Source organism: Sturnira hondurensis, unplaced genomic scaffold (genome assembly GCF_014824575.4).
Source record: "Sturnira hondurensis isolate 20B ecotype Veracruz unplaced genomic scaffold, ASM1482457v3 Scaffold0021354, whole genome shotgun sequence".
In the NCBI taxonomy this organism is placed as follows: Eukaryota; Metazoa; Chordata; class Mammalia; order Chiroptera; family Phyllostomidae; genus Sturnira; species Sturnira hondurensis.
Window position 1 is genome coordinate 9,327,537 of NW_028093985.1, and position 23,775 is coordinate 9,351,311.

The 23,775-nt window shown below is 36.0% G+C and overlaps 1 protein-coding gene across 3 annotated transcripts in view; it reads left to right on the plus strand.

Annotated features, from left to right (window-relative positions):
- The window catches only part of XRCC4 (X-ray repair cross complementing 4), a 209,944-nt gene that overhangs the window by 87,308 nt on the left and 98,861 nt on the right, over positions 1-23,775 (plus strand). For all 3 annotated transcript variants that reach the window (XM_037032053.1, XM_037032055.1, XM_037032054.1), the window contains exons 5-6: positions 1,672-1,821; positions 2,841-2,947. In XM_037032053.1, coding sequence (XP_036887948.1) covers positions 1,672-1,821; positions 2,841-2,947 — 257 coding nt within the window. The remainder of the gene's footprint in view (positions 1-1,671; positions 1,822-2,840; positions 2,948-23,775) is intronic.

The window sequence follows — 23,775 nt, forward strand, 5'->3', positions numbered from 1 at the left end:
TCTCTCCCCGCCCGCCCCCCAACACCTTTTGCTTAACTTGTTTCTCAGAGGGTTTTGCTTGATGAAAAAAGGATTGTTATATTAATATTTACCTCAAATTTTTTAGAAGCTTAAGAAAATGAAAAATATTTCTAGTGACATTGGTGCCTAACTAACTGTTAAAGGAATGAAAAATATGAAATTCAGAACCACTGGCTCTCCATTTCCTTGTAAGATGTCCATATTAACTCACTGACTTGATTCATTTATCTCATAGTCAGTATCTGTTGGATGTAGAACTCTGTCCTAGACACTAAGGATAAAGCAGCCAATAAGACACCTAGGCACACTCTGCCTTTGAGTCCACAGCCAATGACTATGCTACACCAATACTGTAATTGTTCCCAGAAAACAATGTTGCCATGTTTCTCTTCATGCTGTGAGAGGCCCTGATTCTTTGCCTCTTTGGATAGATGTGTTGTTGAAAGCATAAGGGCATATATATCAAAGGTATCAAATTTTGACATTTTGTTTCTAATTATTTCACTGAAAATTATATATTTAAAATATAGATTTTATGTTATACTTTATATAAAGTATGTTTAAAATATATAAAATATTATAAATATATAAAACATTTATAGTGAAAATACTATGATACCTGCCTAGAACAACAGAAGCATAAATGAACAATATGGTGAAGAGAAAACTAGGCAGATAGACTAAGTTTAAAAGCATATTTTACATAAAATAATTATATTTGGACCTTTAAATAGATATTTATTTATGGTATGTGCATATGCACATACTAAGTACCTGCGACCTCTGCTAGTTTCTTTCTCTGGGAGATCAAAATTAGCACAATCTCTTGTTAGCTCATTTAAATATTGTGGGAAAAATAGAAATCATAGAGAATTTTATGTTTTATCATATGTATCTAAAATGGAAGATAAATAGTGTTTTACATTTGCTGTTTCATTACATTCTTCTTGGAACTTTCAAGTTGTGTACTTTCATTTATTGTGTGTGTGTGTGTGTCTGTGCCTGTGGGTGCGTGCAGCTGGGTTAGAAACTGGAACTGGGGAAGTTGTTCTTGGCCTGGAGCAGTTCATGATCTATTTAGGGAAAACAGATTAGGCAAATCACTTAACCACAAAACAAGATCGCTGTTGCTGTTACAGTAATATTAACAAAGCATAGGAAACCTAGGCTGTAGTTAATCCTGTTTGAAGTTTGTCATGTAGAAATATTCATTTGGAAATAAACCAGAGATGTAAATGAATTATTGCATTTAGGCATTTAACTGTTTTAAAATTTTTTTCTTTAAATATCAGTTTTCAATGATTTTTAACTGTATTTTTCCTTGAAAAGTTTTCCTGAAATCATCTTCAGTAATAGATTTTTTTAGACTTACATTTTTTAAAAGATTTTTTAAATTTATTTTTAGAGTAAGGGGTGAGAAAGAGAGGGAGAGAACCATTGATGTGTGGTTGCCTCTCATGTGCCCGCTCTGGGGGCCTGGCCTGCAACCCAGGCATGTGCCCTGACTGGGAATCGAACTGGTGGCCCTTTGGTTCCCAGCCCGCACTCAATCCGCTGAGCTACACCAGCCAGGGCAGTAATAGATTTTATAATATTAATGTTAAGAAAATATGCATGGTTTCTTCCATTAGTTGTTTATTTACGTTTTAGGTTTGAAAAATGTGTGAATGCTAAGGAAGCTTTGGAGGCTGATCTTTATCAACGGTTTATTCTGGTGCTGAACGAGAAGAAAGCAAAGATCAGAAGCTTGCATAAATTGTTAAGTGAAGCTCAGGAACAAGAAAACATGGAACATGAAAGGTATTTTGACCTTTCTGCTTGAGATGGCAGGTGTATCAATTTAAGTGGAACCTCTTCCCAAATGTAGTGAAAGTTAGGTGCCATCTTTTAGTAATATGAGATCATTTGATAGTTCGGGGTTGGATGCTCTCGCTCTTGGCTACAGCCGGGTGGGGGAGGGTTCTCCACATGATCTCCTGTATCTGCCCACCTGTCACACCTACACCTAAATCATGAAACTGGCCGGAAGTTTATCTAAATATTATTCGTTTACTTATTATTATTATTTGTGTAAGAAATAGATTAATTAAAAACTTTAATCTTCTGCCCAACTATGGAGTGGTACACACATTTGTGATCTCGATGTCTAAGTAACAGTTGATTTTAGAATCAAGTGGTTCTACGAGTGGATATGTACTTGATTTTTTAGGGAAGAATCGTAGATGACTAAGAGCTGGTATGGCTTGGACAATTATAGCTATTTTAGGCATTTCTAGTTATAGGTTTGGGTCTATTGTCCTGAACCCAAGAGAAAACATAGGTTTACTAATAGTATAATATAAAGAATGTAACATTTGATATCACATGGTCCTATTTCAAGTGCTGATCTGGCACTGATACTTATTGCTACATGATTTTGGGCAAGTTCTTTAAATTCTCTGTGCCTTGCTTGGGTATCTCCATAATAAGAATAAAAGTCCCTGGCTCAGAATTTCCAGAAGATCAGGTGAAAGGCAGAACTGCTTTGAGAGCAGTAAAATACTGAACACTGTGGCCTGCAGATGAATATGACAAGAAACTGATTCAAGAATTATAGTGAGCATTCAGTTACATTTAGGTTAGCTACAAGGTAAACTTCTTCTTAAGAGAGTTCACATGTAGTCTTTGAGGTGCTTTCATCTTGATCATATGAATATATTTCAATATATGTTTGTTTAGTTATAATACTTTCCCAGGGATATTTTCTATGATTCCTAGTGAATTTGGTATCTAGCCAGGGGTTAGCCAATACTTATAATTCTAACTTTCTCTTTTTCTAGGAAAACTGCAACATGTTCTGAAATGACAGCTGATAGAACCACAGTCTATGACGAAAGTACTGATGAGGAAGGTGAAAGTCCGCCTGATCCGTCAGTGTCATCTCCAGGTAATAATTACATTTACTTCCTGTTTTGAATATTTCACTTGGGCTTATCACTCTAATGACAATAGTCCATAATGAAAAGCGCTATGAAAAAAATTCTCTATAAAAACCCTTTAGACTTTTTAGTCTAAAACCTCAAATACTATTGTTAACCATGAATATTTATTGAAAAATGCAGCAATTCATTAGCAACAACAAAACAAGAGAGTGTGCTCACATACACAACAAGGTACATTATTCTTTGTAAAGCAAGGCTACATAAGCAATAAGCAACGTATGCCTTCGTACTAATTATCTCTAGCTCAAAGCTGGCAGCCTATAACGCTTGAGATTGAATCTAGCTAGAGCTGTGGGTGAGTGTAATGGAGCAGGGTGATCTAGAATGCTTTAAATCCTGAGAGTGAGACCTTCTCACTGTTCAGAAAAGGGATTCTAATGGGGTTAGATGGTATCAGCGAGACAAAGAGGAGAAATGGCACTTACAAGCACCTGGGTCTTTCTCAGTACCTCAGGTCAAGTACCCAGCAAGCAAGCTTTTAAAGACACTATGGATTATTTTATTCGAGTTTTGTAGATTCTCTAGAGGGGGAAGCCCTCTCTTCATTAATGTTGGATTCATTTATTTAGCAATTATATTTTTGAGTCTCCATTGTATATGAGAAACTTTTCTATGTAGTAGAGAAGAAAAAACAAACATTTCTGCCTCGGTGGAGTTTGAATTCTAGTCAGACAATAACAAAATGAATAAATTTAATATAAAATATGTTAAGTGCTAAAGAGAAAATTAAATTGGGGAGAGATGATAGAAAATGCCAGAGTGGGCACAGGACGAGTGTTGTGACTTTGGGGATAGCACCAGAAAAGGCTTCCCTCAGTCAGAAAGTGATAAGTCTCTCTGTGGGGAGAGCATGCCAGGCACAAAGAACAGTTAAGTACAAAGGCCCTAATGCTCAGGCAGTAGACAGAGGAGCTTGCCTGATGTGTTCAAGCAGTAATGCTGAGGGCAGTGTGGATCAAGTTGAAGGATGAAGATAGGGAGGACTAAGAAAGGAGATTAGAGGGAGGTCAGATCAGGTGCAGGGCCTCATGGTAATGATTTTGACTTTTACTTTGAGTTGCATCGGAAACTTTTGCAGGTTTTTAAACAATCAAATAACATAATCTGACTTAAACTCTTAAAAATGTATTAAATGTATTGGAGTAATGTTGGTTAATAACACTATATAAATTGTAGGTGTACAGTTCTATAATACATCAGTTGTAAATTGCATGGCATGCTCAACACCCAAAGTCTAGTCTCCTTTTGTCACCATATATTTGAACCCCTTTGCCCTCTCATCCTCCCCCACTCTACCCTGTTCACCTCTGGTTCCCACCATGGTCTTTGTCTATCAGTTTGTTTGTTTGCTTTGATAATTTGTTGCTTTCTGTTTTATATGCAATATAAGAGTGAAATGATATGGTTCTTGTCCTTTTTTGTCTGGTATTTCACTTCCTTGATGTTGCTGTTGGCCTATTTATTATTTAATAACATGTTATTTAGCTTCCATGTCTTTGCATGCTTTTCAGGGTTCTTGTGACTGATTTCTGCTTTCATAGCATTGTGGTCAGAGAATATGCCTGATATGATTTCAATCTTCTTAAATTTATTGAGACTTGTTTGGTGTCCTAACACGTGGTCTATCCTAGAAAATGCTCCATGTGCACTAGAAAAGTATGGATTTTCTCTTGTTTTGGAGTGAAATTCTCTGAAGATATCAATTAAATCCATTTGATCTAGTGTGTCGTTTAAGGCCACTGTCTCCTTGTTTATTTTCTGTCTAGAAGATCTATCCATGATGTCAGTGGTGTGTTAAAATCCCTGACCACGACTGTATTTCTGTTGATCTCTCCCTTTATGTCCAGCAAGATTTTCTTTACTTACTTAGGGTTAGGGTATGTGAATGTTTACTAGGGTTATATCCTCTTGTTAAATTGTTCTCTTTATCATTATGTAGTGTCCTTATTTAATCATTATGTAGTGTCTCTTACTGTAGCCTTGGTTTTAAAGTATAATATGGGATATAAGTATTGCTTCCAGCTTTTCTTTCCTTTCTATTTGCATGAAATATCTTTTTCCATCCCTTTACTTTTATCTTTGTGGATCTTTTGATCTAAGATAAGTCTCATGGAGGCAGCATTTCTATGTGTCTTGCTTTCTTACACATTGAGCTACCCTGTGTCTTGGTTGGAACATGTAAGCCATTTACATTTAAGGTGTTTTTTGATAGATATGTATTTAGTGCCATTTTATTGTTAGACTATTTTCCTCTGTTTTTTTTGTCTTTCTCTTTTTTCTTCTTCAAGCAAGTTTTTTAACAATTGTTGCAAGTTTTGCATTAACAAAATCCTTTAGCTTTTTTAAAAGAGATTTTATCTATCTTTAGAGGGTAAGGGAAGGAGAGAGGGAGAGAAATACCAATGTATGGTTGCCTCTCATGTGTCCCCTGCTGGGAACTGGCCTGCAACCCAGGCATGTGCCCTGACTGGGAATCGAACCACGATTGTGTGGTTTGCAGGCTGGCGCTCAATCCACTGAGCTACATTAGCCAGGGCTCCTTTAACTTTTTTGTGTGTCTGTAAAGTTCCTTATTTCTCCTTCGATTTTAAATGATAGCCTTGCTCAGTAAAGTAGCCTTGGTTTTATGTACTTGCTTTTCATCACCCTGATTATTTCATTCCACTCCTTTCTGGCCTATAATGTTTCTGTTGATAAATCAGATGACCGTCTTATTGGCGTTCCCTTGTATGTAACTACCTGCTTTTCTCTTTCATCTTTTAGGATTCTCACCTTGTCTTTTAAGCCTTGCCATTTTAATTATGATGTGTCTTGGGGTACGCCTCTTTGGGTCCAACTTGTTCAGGTACTCTCTGAGGTTTCTGGACTTGTGTGTCTTTTTTCTTTATTAAATTAGGGAAGTTTTTGGTCATTATTTCTTCAAATAGGTTCTCTATCCCTTTTCCTCTCTCTTTTGCTTCTGGTATGCCCATTATATGGATGATGTTATGCTTCATGCTGTCCCAAATGTTTCTTAAGCTTTCTTCATTTTTTAAATTCTATTTTTTTCTGCTCTGCCTGGGTGTTTTCTTCTACCTGGTCTTCCAGATCACTGATTTAATCCCCTGCTTCCTCTAACTTACTGTATATTCCTTCCAGTGTATTATTTATTTCAAATATTGCATTCTTTATTTTTGACTGTTCCTTTTTTATGGTTTCTATGTCTTTTTTAAAATGCTATTGAGACTTTAGCTTATAATCATTACTCTAAATACTTTATCTGATAAATTGCTTGCCTCTATTTCATCTAATTCATCTGGAGAATTCTCTGTTTCTTTCTTTGGGGGTCAGTTTCTTTGTCATCCCATTTTGATTGCCTCTTTGTGTTTATTGCTTTCTGTGTATTATGTAAATCTGCAAAGACTGATCCAGACCTTTGTCAGATGCTGCTTGTGACTGAGCATGGGCAACCTGTTTGAAACTGTCAGCAATCCACAGTTTGTGGCTCCCACTGCTGTGCCAGTGTGTGTGCAGAAAGAACCAGGCTTTACACCAAGGCTAGCTTTTGCCAGCATTGGACCTAGGGAAGGGTCAGCTAAAGTCTCAGAACTCCCAGAGTTCCATGCTTGCCTACAGGCTTTCTGTTAGGCCCTAAGAGTGAAAGTCTTCCAGCAGCACTTTTCAGCAGCAGGTCTGAAGCACCACAGAGTGTGAGAGAGTAATTCCTGCAGGTGGGGCCATTGCTTCTCCTCGGTGTGATGCCATTCGGAGGGGAGTGCTCTGCCTGACAAAGATGGCTCCTGTAGTATGGGGAACAACTCAGAATAGGGATCCTGGCAGCTGTTGTCTCCCTTCTCTCCCCAGAGCCACCGACTCCAGACTCTACCAAGTGTTTCTAGTCTAGTCTACCCTCCCTCTGCCAGAGCTCAGGTTAAGTGACTGCAAATGAAATTTTGTGCTTTGACCCTGGAGACTCTCTAAGTTTCCAGCTGTCTCTCCCTGACAGANAGTATGGGGAACAACTCAGAATAGGGATCCTGGCAGCTGTTGTCTCTGTTCTGTTGTCTCCCTTCTCTCCCCAGAGCCACCGACTCCAGACTCTACCAAGTGTTTCTAGTCTAGTCTACCCTCCCTCTGCCAGAGCTCAGGTTAAGTGACTGCAAATGAAATTTTGTGCTTTGACCCTGGAGACTCTCTAAGTTTCCAGCTGTCTCTCCCTGACAGACAGAAACACTGCTGCCTTTCACAGCTGGATGTTACCTGGGTTCCTTTGTGCCTCTGGTGCTGGAACCTGGGAAGCCCAGATTGGGGTTTAGACCCCACATTTCTCAGGGGGAAACGTCTGGCCAACCCTTAGAATATCCCTCCAAGACTTCAGCTGCCACCTATGGGAGCCCAGCCAGTCCTCTCATGACTCCTCTGCACTCCCTACCAGTCACACTGTGGTGAGTGGCTTCTTCTGTCTGCCTGTGTTTATAAGGCTTCCCTCCAGTTAGTGTTCACTTGGTTATTCAGGATGTTTTTTCTAATTTTTAGTTGTAATTTCAGATTGTTCTTGGGAGCAGGTTAATGTAGCTTCCCTCCACTTACTCTTCTGCCATCTTGGGTCCTCTAGTTTTCTATGTTAACAGGATTAATCTGGCTGTGGTGTTAAGAATAGACTATAGGATGATAAGCACAGAAGATACAATAGATGGAAAGGTAGATCGATAATGAATGAAGGATGAGAGTGTCTTAGATCAGAATGAAAGCAGTGAAGGTGATCACAGGCAGATTCTCTAGGTATGTTTAGAGGCAGCAGGATTTGCTGATGAAGTGTATGTCATGAAAGAAGAACACCAAGAATGGTAAGTTTGTTGGACTGAAATAATTAATATACACAGTTGACTTACTGAGTTGGGGAAGACTGAAAGAAGAAAATTAAATACTCAGTTATAGAAACATTAATTCTGACATATTGAAAGGTAGTCGGATGCACAAATTTGGAGTTTGTTGGAGGACACCCTTTCAAAGATATAAGTAGAGATAATACTTAAAGCTGGCTGAGATACTGAGGGAGACAGAGAAGGGTACTTTACCCTAGTGCATTTGAATGTGCAGATGTGAGTAAGTGAGGAAACCAGCAAAGAAGACTGAGAGGGGCCAACCTGGAGGTAGCAGGCAAATACTGTTAAATGTGGTATCCTGGAGACCAAGAAAGTATATGAAAACATTGATCAACTGAGTTAAATGCTGCAAATTAGGCAAGGAAATAAGGATTGAAGGATTTAGCAACCCAAGTTACTGAGGACCTTAATAGAACATTTTCAGTGGAATGTAGGGAATAGGAGAGAATAGGAGGTTCAGAGTAAATGAGAGGAGAAAATTGGAGAGAAGACAAAAAGTCCAAGCAACACTATTAACCGGTTTCACTGTGAATCAGAGGAATGATCCAGTTTAGCAGACAGAGGGGGGAGTGGAATCGAGAGGGTTGATTTTTTGTCTAGGTGAGAAAAATAATACCATATTTGCATACTAATTGAAGTAAATAAGGAAAGATGGGGGAAAATGTCCAAGCAGTAGACAATGATAACAATTGCTGCAATACTGTCTCAAAGTAGATAAATGAAGATGGGATCAAATGGACAAGTGGCAGGATTTATTTAGCTAGAAGCATGGGCTAACTGACAGGAAAGAAGGTGGAATAAATGGACAAAGACACAAGAAGGTATCAAATTGTAGTCAGAGAAGCTTACTGCTGTGGTTTAAATTAGTTGATCAATTAATCCGATTCTAATTAGATATGAATTGTAACACACAATCCTGCTTTTGTACATCAGAGTTAAATTTCCTCTCATTTGGAGGCTGTGCTTGGTTTACATTAGTGACCCATTTAAAATGAAATCATTCTTTAATAATAAGTTGTAATCAAAAGCTCACAAAGAAAATCTGTATGCTTTCCAGTTTAAACATTCACAACTTTTATTAAATACAATGGCCTTTGATTTTGTTCCTTATTCAGAGCATCTCACCAGCCTTTGAAGTAGATGAAAATTATTTTTGAAGAGAAAATATATGGTTAAATGTGGATATATAAGAATGGGGTCCTTTATGTGTTCACTCTCTTTTAGGCAAATCTTTTAAAGTTCCACTTGTACTATTTTAAATTTGGCAGAATTTCTCTTCTCTTCAAAAATGTTTAGTTCATTGCTTTTTAAAAATTTTTACATGAGTCTACTTTCTTTAACTCATACCAGTTCACTATGTATTTGATTTATAGGTCTCTCGTTCTAATTTTTTGTATTTAATTGCTTTTAGCAAGTTTTTGGTGTCAAGAATTAGTAGCATTTTATTAGAAGCCTTATGTATCCTTTTTCTTCTGTTTTAGTGAGAAATATCGAGGAAACTGAAGTTTGTTTGCAAATATGTACCTTAGATTTAAAATGCTTGATACTGAATTAAGAACTAGATTCCATAGATCTGAGGGAAAACATTGTTAAGTACCAAGGTCAACCTCCTTGTCATTTACTGTATTCCGTAATTTATTCCTTATCGGAGACAAAAAAATTTTTAGACCACAAGATTTTTTTTATCACAGCTTTGTCTTCTGGCAAATTACATATTATTACTAGGTGCTAAGGGTAGAGCTGTAACAATTTCCTTCTACACTTATTTCTCCATCTTGACAATAAAATACTTGTTCTTAGAGCACAAGTAAATATACAAATTTATTTTACATATTGCAGGTGCATGTGTACTTTTCCTACAATAAAACCAAGAGGAAAAGAAATTGATGAGATTTAATACATTTACTCTCTTTCAGAAAGCCATCTCTTGAAAATGTAAAATGTTTCAGTTGGTAGTAATTTTTAATATGTAAATATATTTTCATGATCAATTATTAAAATCACCAATTTTTTCCATGAGTTGTTTGCATTACTGTCCTATGTCTGTATGATAAAAGAGGTTTCAGTGAGACCAGGATCATTTATTGATTCCACGGTATGCATTCAAGGAAAAAGTCTGTTTATTTTTATGCATGTATCCAGAAGTAGGGTAGAGATATTACAGATTTTATGAATAAGCAATCTGTTTTATTACTTTTTCTCCAAATTTGAATTTTTTCCTATCATTAGGATTGTTGAGGCAGTAACTAATGACAAGTAGTCTAATCTAATAAACTACATCATGCTCATATGAACCATACCATATACTATGAAAAACCTTTTTCATTAACAGTTTATTAGCGAAAAGGTCGCTGAAATATTCTGAAACTTGACCAATCACAGTCTATACCACCCCACAACTATATTTCATATTTTTCTGTGTCAAGATTTACTTTCTTTTAATCTAAAATTCCAGAATTTCTGGAAAGGTAGCAGTAGTATTACCAACTTAATTTCTTTACATGTGACTGCATACTAAGGCCCTAGAGATCAGATATATTTCACTGTTTTTTGTTATTAAGATCATGATAGAGAGGCTAGTTACTGGTGTCTTGATAGCTCGACTCCTCTATTACAAAGGAAGATGGATCATTTTCACTTCCCATCTAGTTGGCTTTAAGAATTTCCTAGTTAGTCTGTACTCCTCACCTACAATGTTTTTTTTTAAATTCACTGGAAATTTGTCAAGTCATTATAGCTATCATAAAACAATCTCGTCTGCAAGAAACCCTCTGTTTCCTTTTTTTAATAAGGTAACACCTGGGGTCTGTGGTTGTGGAGAAGCTTCAAGTTGAACTACGTCCCCTGAACAATAGGACCTCACCAGGACACAGAGGCACACACATGACTGATGTAGCTAGCATCTGAGTGCCAGAACTATCAACAGTACATCTAAGTTGCCTGTCATTTGCTCAAAAATATCTGATATATCCTAAAAATAATTTATGCATTTTAATATTTTATAATCATTTGACATTCTAATAACAGTAGAACTGTATGTGAAAACATTTTAAACGTATACGAATATTCTAAAAATTTTAACATTTATTAAAAACATTTCTTAGTTGTAATATAATTTAAAATGCAAATGAGTATTTAGTGGAAAAAGTCTGTTTCGTAGAAATAGGATCTTTCTTGTGAAGCATTTTGAAAACTTAGTTGACTCCTAATGAGGAATCATTTTAATGCCTCATTATTATTTTAAATTATTTGTAATTACTTAAATAATCAATATTTTTATTACAATTATTTCTATTAATATAAATTGACTATTTCTTATAATTAGAGACCAATGAAATCAGTCTTCTTTAAAGTACAGGTAAGAAAAATATTTATTCTAGAATGTTTTGCTCTTCTTAGCTTCATATCAAAGGTGTACAACCACTAAAAATAAATTACCACTTTTCTGCTTAATTATTAGTCCGAGATTGAGCACATTAGTTTAATTAGTCCTACTTTGGAACCAACCAGAAGGTCCCTGTATAACTGCTATCAGCAATTGAGGCTTCTGCTTGGTTGGTGGGCTTCCTGAAAGGAAGTGTGATTATAGAATGGCCTTTTTGAAAATAAATGAATAGCTATGTCAAACAGTTGATGAATACCGATACAGTAGCTTTTAAAAACGGAGCAGAATCCAAAATTTCTAAGTATCAGAGAGCTTGTTGCTTCCCACAGTGAATGTCTACTCACAGAGGGGATAACAACATGTACTGCCAAAGAGATTACTCAGAAGTTCAGCTTTACAGTCACAGATTCTGCCCTTAATCTTATCCAGCATGTGTCCTAGACACATCTATTTATAAATTCTAAATGAAAAGCTGGATTTAATAAAACATATCACAAAACTGGAAAAGCATTTTGAGCAAATTTCCTAGCCTTTGTGGGCTTTTACACATTAGTAGTGTTGCTGGAAAATGGCATTATACTCTTTTTATTATGTATTTATTTGTTTGTTTCTTTGTTTAAAATTTTCACCTAAGGGTATGTTAATGGGTTTCAGAGAGAGAAGATGGGTTGGGGGAGAGAGAGAGAGAGAGAGAGAGAGAGAGACATCGATGTGGAAGAGAAACACCAATTGGTTGCCTCTTGTATGTGCCTGAACTGGTACCCACAACCTAGGTTTGTGCCCTGACCAGGGATCTAGCCTGCAACCTGTTGGTGTATGGGAGGGTGCTCAATTCAGCAGCCTGGCCAGGGAGATATCTTTATGGAGAAATCTAGATCTCATATAGTTCTAAATCTTCCATGTAGTTCAAGCTCATTATTTTTCAGATGAAGGAGCAGAGGCCTACAACAGAGGTTAAGTGCATTGCTGTTGGTAACTCAGGAGACAAGAATGAGCAAGTATTGGCTTTCTATAGTAATGAATTAACCAAGTTTCACATCACTTTTGAGATACTGTAAAAACCCTTGGAAATTTCCTAATGCTAAGGAAATTTCCACTGATACAGCAGAGTAATGAGAACACTTTTTCTCCCAAAGAGAAAAGAGAACTTATTGGTATATAACTTTTCCAGAAGATATTCAGCATCATCAGATTAAACAAGTATGCAGCTTGTGGAGAAAATTCCAGAATCTACATATTTATATTGAGGTCTTCCTCTTGTATTTTTTATTGAGATATAATTGACATGTAACATTGTGTAAGTTTAAGGTGTACAGTGTGTTGATTTGATGCATTTACATACTGCAGTATGATTACCATTATAGAGTTACCTGACATGTTTCTGGTGTCACATATTTATCATATCTTTTTTGTGGTGAGAACCATTACAACATAATCTCTTAGCAACTTTGATAATACAGTGTTGTTGTATATAATCACTATACTGTGCATTCGATTTTCAGTACTTACTTGTCTACTTGTTGCAAGTTTATACCTTTAAACAATATTTCCCCAGTTTCCCCACCCCCTGTCCTCTGGTAGCCACCATTCTCTGTCTGTTTTCATAAATTTGGCTTTTTTAGATTTCACATGTAACTATACATACAGTATTTGTCTTTCTTTGTCTGACCTCATTCCCTCTGTATATTAATTGCTTCAGCTTTTGAGTTAGTATTTATTTACCTGAGAGCTCTTAAATGTACCAATGGTTGTTAGCAAATCTATGATAATTTCTCTGTACCCTACTGTTAAAATATAACTGATAGATGGTCCTAAGCAATTATTTTTATGTCTTTATGTTATTAGACAGGAAAAAAGAAATTCTACTAAGAATATTTGTCTCTGGCTATGGATGAATGAGGAGGTTGGCAAATTCTCTCCCCTAAAAAGTAACTAGAAAAAAAATCCAAACATTTCAGTGCTGTAGAAACAGCAATAAGAAGTGTTTATGCTTGAAAAATTACTGAAATTCAGGTAAGAACTGGGAGTCTGTGGCGTCCCTGCCTGGTGCTGTCCACATTGTTCTCCCTCAGTCCCTCATTCCCTCAGCTTGGTCAGTATGGAAGCGTTGCCCGGGAGGCCATGAGGATGGCGGCTCTCGTGTGGGAACCAGATTCACTCCGTTAGCAATGGAGTGGTCATCTCTGGGTTGTGTCAGTGGGTAATACATATAAAAGAAAAAAGTTATGCAGCCACATATTGAACTTAAGCAGTTTTTCTTTTCTGCATAACTTCTCAGAGTCTTTAATATGCTAGAGTGCATAGTTGTGAAGGGTGTAAAGTACTGTGAAACATTCTCAGAATTATAGACCTTAGGGACTTTTAAAATGGGTGCTATTATTCCATGCAACCCATGCCAGAAATCTTGCCTTAGATAGGGGAAATGTCTAAAGATAACAAATGTGTTTCCAGTACAGACTCTGTATGTCCTGTTTTAAGAGAAGATGCACTAAATATGGAAAGAGGATCATATAATCAAGAATATATTCTCACAGTGTAGCTTGAACCTATAAGAATAATGTTAAATCTCAAAACATAGAGTGACTTGCAGGAATTCTGAGAACTGTGTAAAATGGTATTTTTACCATTGTTGTGGTCAGAGGGCTGGTCTGAGAATGGACTTAGTACAAATGTATATTATAGTTGACAGAAATGCTCCATAAACACACGGTCTGGCAGAAGTAACGCCTGCCTAAGTGTGGTACGTAAGCCTCTCGCCCAAGATGAACAGCAATTTGAACATTTCACCGAAATGTCATATGGTGTGCTTGGGTATGATACTGTTATGTTACAGAATTACATGCTTATAATTTTGCAATAAAAGATTTTGTAATAAAAAGGGGGCATTATTTGTGCCAGACCCTGTACTATTTAATTTGGTCTATCTCAAAGTGAATTCTTTTTTTTTTTTTTTTGAGATATATCAATGTGTGGTTGCCTCTCGTGTGTCCCCTGCTGGGAACTGGCCTGCAACCCAGGCATGTGCCCTGACTGGGAATCGAACTGCGATACTTTGGTTCACAGGCCCGTGCTCAACCCACTGAGCTATACCAGCCAGGGCTCAAAGTGAATTCTTAACCTCTGGTACTTAGACAGTATTTAGTGGGGGCATCATTGAGTCCTTTGAAATTATATGTAGAATTCTATTTATATATGCATGTGTTAGTTTGCTAAGACTTCTCTAACCAAGTACCAGAGACTGGGTGGCTTACACAACAGAAGTATGTTGTCTCATAGTTTTAGAGGCTAGAAGGCTGAGGTCAGGGTGTCAGCAGGGTTGATTCCTTCTGAGGGCCATGCGGGAAGGATCTATTCCTGGACTCTCTTCTAGGCTTATCGCTGGCCATCTTCTCCCCATGTCTCTTTATATCCTCTTCCCTCTGTTTATCTGTCTAAATTTCCCCTTTTTATGACTCATTACTTGATTACCTCTGCAAATACTCTGTCTCCAAGTAAGATCACATTCTTAGGTACCAGGGATTCGGACTCCAAAATATCTTTTGGAGGTAATACAATTTACCCATAAGAATGGAAGTGTACGTTTTTCTGGAACTAGGGTCTGAGTTTTTCTTACATTTTCAGTGAGGACCAAGTTCTAAAAAAGATTCAGAACCATTGATATCTAGTACAGTGATTTTCAGCCTTTTCATCCATGGTATACCTAAACTAATTACTAAAATTCTGTGGCACACCCCAAAAATATATTTTTGGCTGATCTGACTAAAAATAGGTATAATTGTAATTGATTTATAATAATAAAAATTATAACAACATCAACAACAAGAATAGTCTATTCTTTCTGTTCCAAAGTGACTTTTTAAAAAACCAGATGCCTATACTCATATATAAGAATTTCTGATACCAAGAATTAACCAATCAGACATAACCTTATTATATGCAACATGACCAATAAGATACGACCTGTATATTTATGGTTCAAGATAAGGCATTCACATTGGATGGCTGTTTTTGTATTGGCTGTTGTCATTTTTTATTTGATAATCTAAGGGAAAAGAAGTCAGTGCCTCTGACCAAATAGTCAAGTATTGTATGTTTTGAAAATGTGGCACACCAGGTGAAAATGTGAAAATTTTTTATCTAGGATAATGGTGTTGAAACTAGAAAAAATGGAACAATGCTTGTTAAAAGGAAATTGAGGCTCACAATAAATGAGAAGATGATATGAAAAGAGAGTAACATTTAAATAGAAGCTAAACCACCCTCTGTCCATACATTGGACTGGAGATTTGTCTAGAGTTGCATTGCTCAGTAAAATAGCTATATGTGATTATTTACCATTGGAAGTGTGGCTATAGAAAAAGAGAGAGAGAGAGGTGGAAGGAGGGAGGGAGGGAGAAAGAAAAGAAAGAAGGAATGTGGCTAGTTTAAATTAAAATGTTCTGTAAGTATAAACCACACATTGGGTTTCAAAAATTTAGTATGAAAAAAGAATATAATATATCTAATAATTTTTATATTAATTATACATTTAAGTAATATTCTGGGCATATTTAGTAAAATTAAACATATTACTAATATTAATGTTATTTGTTTCTTTTTTACTTTTTGAAATGTGGGTACTAGGAAATTTAAAATTCCATGTCTGACTCCCATTATGTCTCTATGTGACACACACTGATCTTACTATTTGAGAAAATTCCATCTCAGGCTGATTATGTGATTCTGTACAAGATTTATGTGATTATGGAAAAGAACTCAAATTGTACTAAGTGTCTATGAAACTATTTTTTCTTGAAACTGTTATTGTAAGCTCATGAAATGTGTAGGTGGGTATAGGTGATTGTAGGATAATTGAGTACTTCTACCTAAGAAATGCAAAAGGAGTTGCCCTGGGTTTTTTCATTCACTGTAGTAAAGCAGACTTAAGAAAGCCTGGATCGTTTATCAATTTGTCCTTGGAAAATGAAACTAAACATTGTTACTGGCCCTGTAAAACTGCAAGCCATGACTTGGTTGAGACAAAAGGTGGAGTAATGCAGCAAAATCTCTAAATCAGCTGCATGTCTGTAACATAAATGTAGGATTTTCATCTCTCTGTGCGTGTGACAGGGATCTCTGCCACCTACAGCACATCTGGTTCCTTGAGCCATTTCATCAGTGTCACCCGTAAGGCATATATTTAAGATCAAAAGGATAGAGAAGGTTCCCAGTGATGAGGTTGTAGACTATTGCCAGCCCACCAGCATTGATGTGATACTTGCTGCAGCTTAACTCTGAGGGTCTGGGGACGTGTGAAGGATAGATATCAGCAGGCTTGCAAAGCAGGTTCTGAATGCCTGGTGTAGTGGAAGAGAACAGTCACAAGGAGGGTGGGCAAAAGAAAGATACAAAGTGATATCCTAAGTGCCAAATTTAAGCCTTGTAAAACTCAGGAATGCTGAGAAATAGTAGCTGCAGGCACGTACCCTCAGGATTTCGTAGTGGTGAGGGGTAGGGTTATAGTTTGGGAGAGCAGAGCAGAAAGGGACTCAGGGTATTGGGGCACATGTTACATTTTAAGCACAATGGCTAGCCATAATAATCATATTGTTTATTAATACAAATGAGTAACTTGGACTAAATCAGAGGTTGTAAACTCTTGATCCTTGGTGTGATCTAGTTCACATACCTTATTTTTCCTTTGATGACATAAGTGTTTTAAATGATAAATTTGAGTACATGTAAACAGAGCATAGTTTCCCTAGTTTTCTGCAGTCCTCTACACTCCCTCTTATCTTAGATCTGACTCATTTCATTCATTGATGTCACTTGTATGAGTTCTCTGCGTATTTGAGCTTGTGATCCCTGGAAGTTGATGATTCTGCAGTACTAATGATGAGCATCACAACTAGTTCTTCTAATTCTACCCCTATGATATTGCTACTGCCACTGCCACCACTTCTGCTTCCTCTGTTACTGTTACTGTTCCGCTGTATTGTGGGTCCACTGCCACTGTTACTAATAGCACCATCACCATCACAACAGCTACTACGGACTCATAGTTATTTAAGCACTTAAGTGCCAGGGTCTGTTCTAGGTTTTTTTAGATGTATTATTTCATGTACATCTCAAAATAATCCTGTGAAGTCTATTTACTATTATTATCACCATTTTACAGCCGAGAGAATGAAAGCACAGAAAGATTAGAGAACTTGCCCAAGATAACCAGCTCGAAAGTTACAGAGCGGGAGTTCTACCCAGGTAGTCTGCCTTCAGAGTGCATCTCTGAGTGCCCTTTCTGTGCTAAAGTTCTTTGCGTTCATTAAATAAGACACAAATTTGTTAAAACGTTGGAGTTCTGTATGATTTTGTATTTTAAAGTCAAGTATATGTGATGCCTTCATTTTTATTAAAAAAATTATTTAAGGCTCCTAAAAAAGAAAGGGTGGAATGTATGGCCTTTTTTTTTTTCTTAAAAGAATGGGCACACATTCAACTACAAAAGATGTTGCTTGGTGACATCGATGTACCATTATGATAAATGTAGAGGTTCATAGCTCTGCTGGAGGTTCTGTTATGACCTGATGGCAAAGCAAATAAGGCAGGAGAATGGCGATTTGTGTTCAGTCCTTGATTAAAAGACTTGGGTGAAAATGTGCCAAATGAATATTAAATCGTACTACCAAATGCCCATCTACATGTTTTTTTTTTAAATATAGACATACTATATGCTATTTATATATTATTTGGTTGATGTAAAATTATATCTTTCTGGTGAGTTGACTTATCATGATAAAGTGTCTCACTTTGTTTAGTAATACTTCTCAAAGTTACCGCTACCTGATAATGGTGGAACTAAATCAACTTTCTTTTTCTTGGCACTTAAATGTTTTTTTATTTTTCATTATTTTCCATTCTGTTTCCTCCAATTTTTTAGGGATTTAAAACCTGTCCTTTGTTAGCAACATACAGTTGTCTTTTTAAGTGTCTGAGAACCTTTGTTTTTTAACTGGAGTGATGATTGAAATAATTTATAGTCATGTAGTTACTTACATAATTTGATTTAGCTATACTGAGACACCGTTTGTTTTTTATTTTATGATTCTAACTCTCTACCCTTATTAGCTTGTTAGATATTTATTCTTATATTTTTGTTTTAGTGGTTACCCTAGGAGGGCAGCATGTAACTGTGACCGGCTACAGTCTAATATAAATGCAACCTTCATGCTCACTAGGTAGTGCTGGGACTATGGGACACTTTAATGCCACTTAACCCCATCACCTTTTGCATTGTCATAGCATGTATTTAAACTTGCCATTTATTTTAGACCTCATAAAGCATTATTATTGTAGCTTTGAAAAGCCAGTATTCATTTATGTCTATTCACAGCTCTACCTTTACCTTGTTCTTTATTCCTTTTCCCATTGTATCATTTTATTCAAGGTTATTTTCCTTTATCCTAGAGAACTTTTTTAAATACTTATTGTCATGCACAGTAAGCTTTCAACAAACTCTTTTGGTTTTGGCCCTGTAAAAGCCTACAGTTTTGAAAGGAATTTTGCTGGTATAGATTTCTAGGTTGACAGTTTTCTTTCAGCACTTTGAAGATGTCACTCTACTGTCCCTGGCTTCTTTTGATCCTATTAAGGAGTTAGCTTGCAGTCATATTGATGCTCCTATGAAGTTAATATCTTTTTAGCCTCACTAATTATATCCTATGGCTTGGAGTTCAGCAGCTTTTCTCTGATGTCCCTGAGTGTGGCTTTTTTATGTGTGTGTGAGTATTTTTTCTGCTTGAGATTTATAGAGATTCCTGAATTGGTGGCTTGAAATCTTTAGTCGGTTTTAGAAAATTATTGGCCAGTAGTTTTTCAAATATTGATTCTATCTTGTTCTTTCTCTTCTCCATTTCTGGGAATCATACAATACCAATATTAGTGTTAGAGTTTTTACTATGTTCCACATATTCCTTGTAGTTTTTTCTATAATTTCAATTATTTTAGCTTTGTGTGCTCCAACTGATATTTTTTCTATTGATCCACCTTGTGTATTGAAATTACCAATCTCTGCTGTTTTGGTCTTTACTTGTTTTCCTTGTATATGATGAGTTAATTAGGTATACATTTTAATCTACTATGAAGGTATGTTTCTCTCGGTTTTTGGCTACTCGAGGTTGTTAGTCCCTCATAGTACCTATTTTATTCACTGTCTTGCAACTAAAAGTAATGCAATAATTTAAAAACAATTAGTGGATTTAATTTATCTGTGTGCCCCATGTTGGTTTACTGCTGACAGGTGTACATAGCATACTTTGAAAGTTTTTACTGCATTCATTGCACATTTCTAAATATATAAGTGTGCAAAAGCTAGTTTTAAGCATGCTGTAGTCATATACTAAATGCCGATGTAGGAAACTTTATATAAGTAGGAAATAGTTGCCTTAAATTATCTGCATGGTTTTCCCTGGTGAGCACGGTGCTCTGTGAAATGCATTTTCATGATTATTATCTAATGATATGCTTAGTTTGTTTTCCAATTTCAATGATTTCAGCTACAAGTAACAAAGACTCTATTATAGGTAACAATAGGAGTTTCTTAACTCATATAGCAAGTTTGAGCCCTGGCTGATGCTGCTCACTGGATTTAGTGCTAGTTGGTGAACCAAAGGGTCCCCGGTTCAATTCCCAGATAGGGCCTGGGTTGCAGGCCAGGTCCCTGGTAGGGGTCATTCGCAAGGCAACCACACACTGATGTTTTTCTCTCTCTCCTCTCTTCCTTCCCCTCTCTCTAAAAATAAATAAATAAAATCTTTGAAAAATAATGGCTAAATATTATCAATTTAATGTGTTTCACCATAATATTTTTAGTTCCCTTAGTACAAAGATCCAGTGACCAACTATTTTGCAGAGAATTCATGCAATGCCAATTAGCACCATAACTGAGTCCCACCAAAGGGTGATTAAAATCAAAAGAAATGAGGGGAGAGTGGTGGGTGAAGGTGGAAGAGGGCATGGGGGAATAAAAATCATGATGGAAAAAATTAAATTATTTAAATTGAAGAATGATACCACATTAAGAACATCGAAGTAAAAATATATGTACATCATATATTTTTCCAATGTTTTGGGGAAATCCATATATTTTCCAGTGTTTGTGACAAATAAAAGTTACTGTGAAGGAAAAATTCAACAGAAGCATCTCCAGAATTTTAATACTATCATTCATTCTTTCTATGTGTCTTGATATGATACTTTACTGTTTGTCATGGGAGGGGGGTTTTATGGCCTTAGGAAGGAACTGGGAACAGTATAGCAAGATGAATAGAAACCTTGAAAGAACTGATCCTGTGAACTGAGGTATGAGGCTTTGACGTACACCATGACACTCTGAGGCACTTTGATGGTGAACCTTGTGGTGACTACAGGATGCAGTAACTAAGGTTAGACAAGTCAGCCTGGATTCGGTCTTCAGTCCATCACCTTGGTGCCCCAAGGTTATTGAAACTGTTGGGGTCACTAGTGGGAACAGTGGTGATGGTGAACCAAGGAAGATTCTGCTGTTAACTTAAAAGACCAGTGATGGATTCTGAAGAAGATGCTCTATGCCCTGCTTTTGAATGCATCTTCAGTAGTTTTTATTTGGAAAACATATGGTTAAAATTGAGTACCAATGGGAAGATAAATTTGGACCAGAAAAATATCTTCTAAGAAATTATCTTTATTCCATGAGAACTGTATTCCATGAGACAAATGTTAAAATAGTCCTGATAAAAATGATTTTTATGACCAAATAAGTTTATAAGACACAGTTAATAAAATTAAACATTTTCTTTCTTTCTAAATTGTTCATTCTTTAATATGGCAAGTAGTATGCATTTTTTATCTTACTAAATGAGGAATTCAGCATGTACCATTTTCCACCATTCAGCATTTCCATTTTTATGAAGTTAATTTATTTCCAACAGAGTGTGACATTTTGAAAATTAAATAAGGTTTGTAACAATATTTGCTGTACTTTTAAATTTTTCATTCTATACTGGAATTAATTTTATTGATATTAAATTCAGTCTTTAATAAATGATGTTTACTGAAGTAGAACTTTCTTAACTTCTCTATGCATTTTTCTTTATTTACTTTTATTGATTATTATGTTTCATAGAAATATTTGCAGTGTACCTGATGGAAGTACAAAATTATGCAGTTAGATAATATTATATTTTAAAATAAAAATTTTAATAATATCAAGTTTTTAGAGATTTAAAAAATAATAAATAGGTTTAGTTTACCTGAGAAAACTCTGGCTACTTTCCTTATTAAACACCATGAATTTCAAAGGCTAATTAACATGACTTTCTCTTTGAGCTGTGAACGTTTCTTTTTTTCCTTTAGTGGATTTTTAGAGATTTTATTTATTTATTTTTAGAGAGAGGGGAAGGGAGAAAGAAAGAGAGAGGGAGAGAAATGTCAATGTGTGGTTGCCTCTCACACGCCCCCTACTGGGGACCTGGCCCACAGCCCAGGCATGGGCCCTGATTCAGAATAGAACCATGGACCCTTTGGTTTGCAGGCTGGCACTTAGTCCCCTGAGCCATACCAGCCAGGGCTGAAGGTTTCTTTTCATGATTTTTCAACTGTCGATCAAGCCTTCACAGGAGCTCTTTCTCTGCTCCCAAAGTCGAATAAAATTAGACTTCTTTACCATTAGAGTCAGGATTCATATGAATACTATCTCAAAGACACCATGTGTGCAAAGTATTATATACTTGGTATAATTTACATTACAAAAGAGTCAGAAATAATTATTTCTTTTAAAAATTTAATTGATTTTTAAGTAACAAATGTTCTTTTATATCTTTTTTTAAAACACAAAGCTAAACAAAACAAACAAAAAATAGCATCTGATTGTTAAAGGGAGAACCTTCCATAGACATGCTGTCAGTTGGAAGGTTTTTATTTTCAAAGCCAAGTTCTCACAGCTCATGTTACAAAGACTGTGATTGGCAGCTCAGCATACCATTGGCATTCTCACTGTAACTCAGAATGAGAAGTGTGTTGCTTTAGAAACATAAAACAAAGATGCTATCACTTTATTAGCATCTTTCTATTTCTTGATTTCATCCTTAGTGGAGGCAAAAATTTAAAAACAAGTAAATGTTTTAAGAACTAATCTGTGTCTTCGGTTAGAAGGATAATTTGATATCTCTTGAATCACCAGCCCTTTGTAATTCTAAAGAGGAAAATTATCCTCGTATATGAATTCCTTTTTGTTTAGGATTTCTCATGTATTGTATCTGCTTGTTTAAATATCACATTAAATTGTTAACAACCTGCCTGTTTTAGGTGGTATCACATTCTAATGCTCCTTTCTTATTTGAATGTTGGCATCATGAAAATAAAATATGTGTTGTAAAGAAAGGCCTAGCCTACTTTCAGGAAAAGATTTAGACTGTGAGCTGAGAGCTCGCATCTGATCTTCCATAGTATTGTGGATCAGGACACCTGTCCCTTATCTCTGCAAGAGACAAGGATTCAGAAGCCCCACATCAATAATACATGTGAAAGTGAGAGTATTTGTACCCCGTAGAGCACATAGACTAGTATTATTCTTCCCTATGTTACTCTTTTAAGTAAAAATTTATGGATTCCAAGGAAATTTTTAGATATGATTTTCTTTGTTCCCCACACTCTGTTCTCTGTTTAAAAGGTAATTGAATTGATTTAGTGTTATTTTTGCATCATCCAGCACAGTGCCTTGCACACAGTAGGATTTTTAATGCTTCTTTAAGTGGTGAGTGAACTCTTCATAGTATAATTAAATATATTTGACATGAACATAGGAAATGCAGTTTCAATTGTATTATTATTTTTAATTTATTTTCCTGCCATGTTTAAATACCATTAGTAATATGTTGACAAACTCAGACTTTCATTGTTATTATCTGGCATAAAATCAGGAATGACTCAGAGTTTATTTTAGCATCACAATATTGCTAAACAAAGCCTAGCAGTTATGACTTTTATTTGGCACAATTTCCTGCCTATTTCAGAAGGATAAATTATGGTTTATACCAATTGTTTTTCTCTAAGCCTCACAACACTTATTCAAACGTTGTGTTATATCTAAATTAGCCTAAAAGACTCCATTCATTCTCTGTTCTTTGGCTGGCATGCCACTTCTTACAGATCCATTGACTATGATTGATTATGAACTGCCTGCGAGTCCCACTTACATGTCTTCGCCATTTGTTAGAGTTTAAATGAGTCACAGTTCCTTCTGCTGTAGGACTTTACAACGTGCAATAAGGTGTTTTTAATGACTTTTTTCTGCAAAGTACACTCCTTTCATCTGCAGGCCAGGCTGGGTAAAATCTCTATTTTGCTGGACATCACACTAAAAAAAATTTATTCCTCATTATTATCCCCCCCCACCATAAAACCATATCCTAAAATATTTTAAAAGGCAGAATGCAAACTAACTATGTCGCCATAAAATATTTTCACAAGCCATATTCCACATCAGCCTAGTCACCAAAGTCACCTTTTA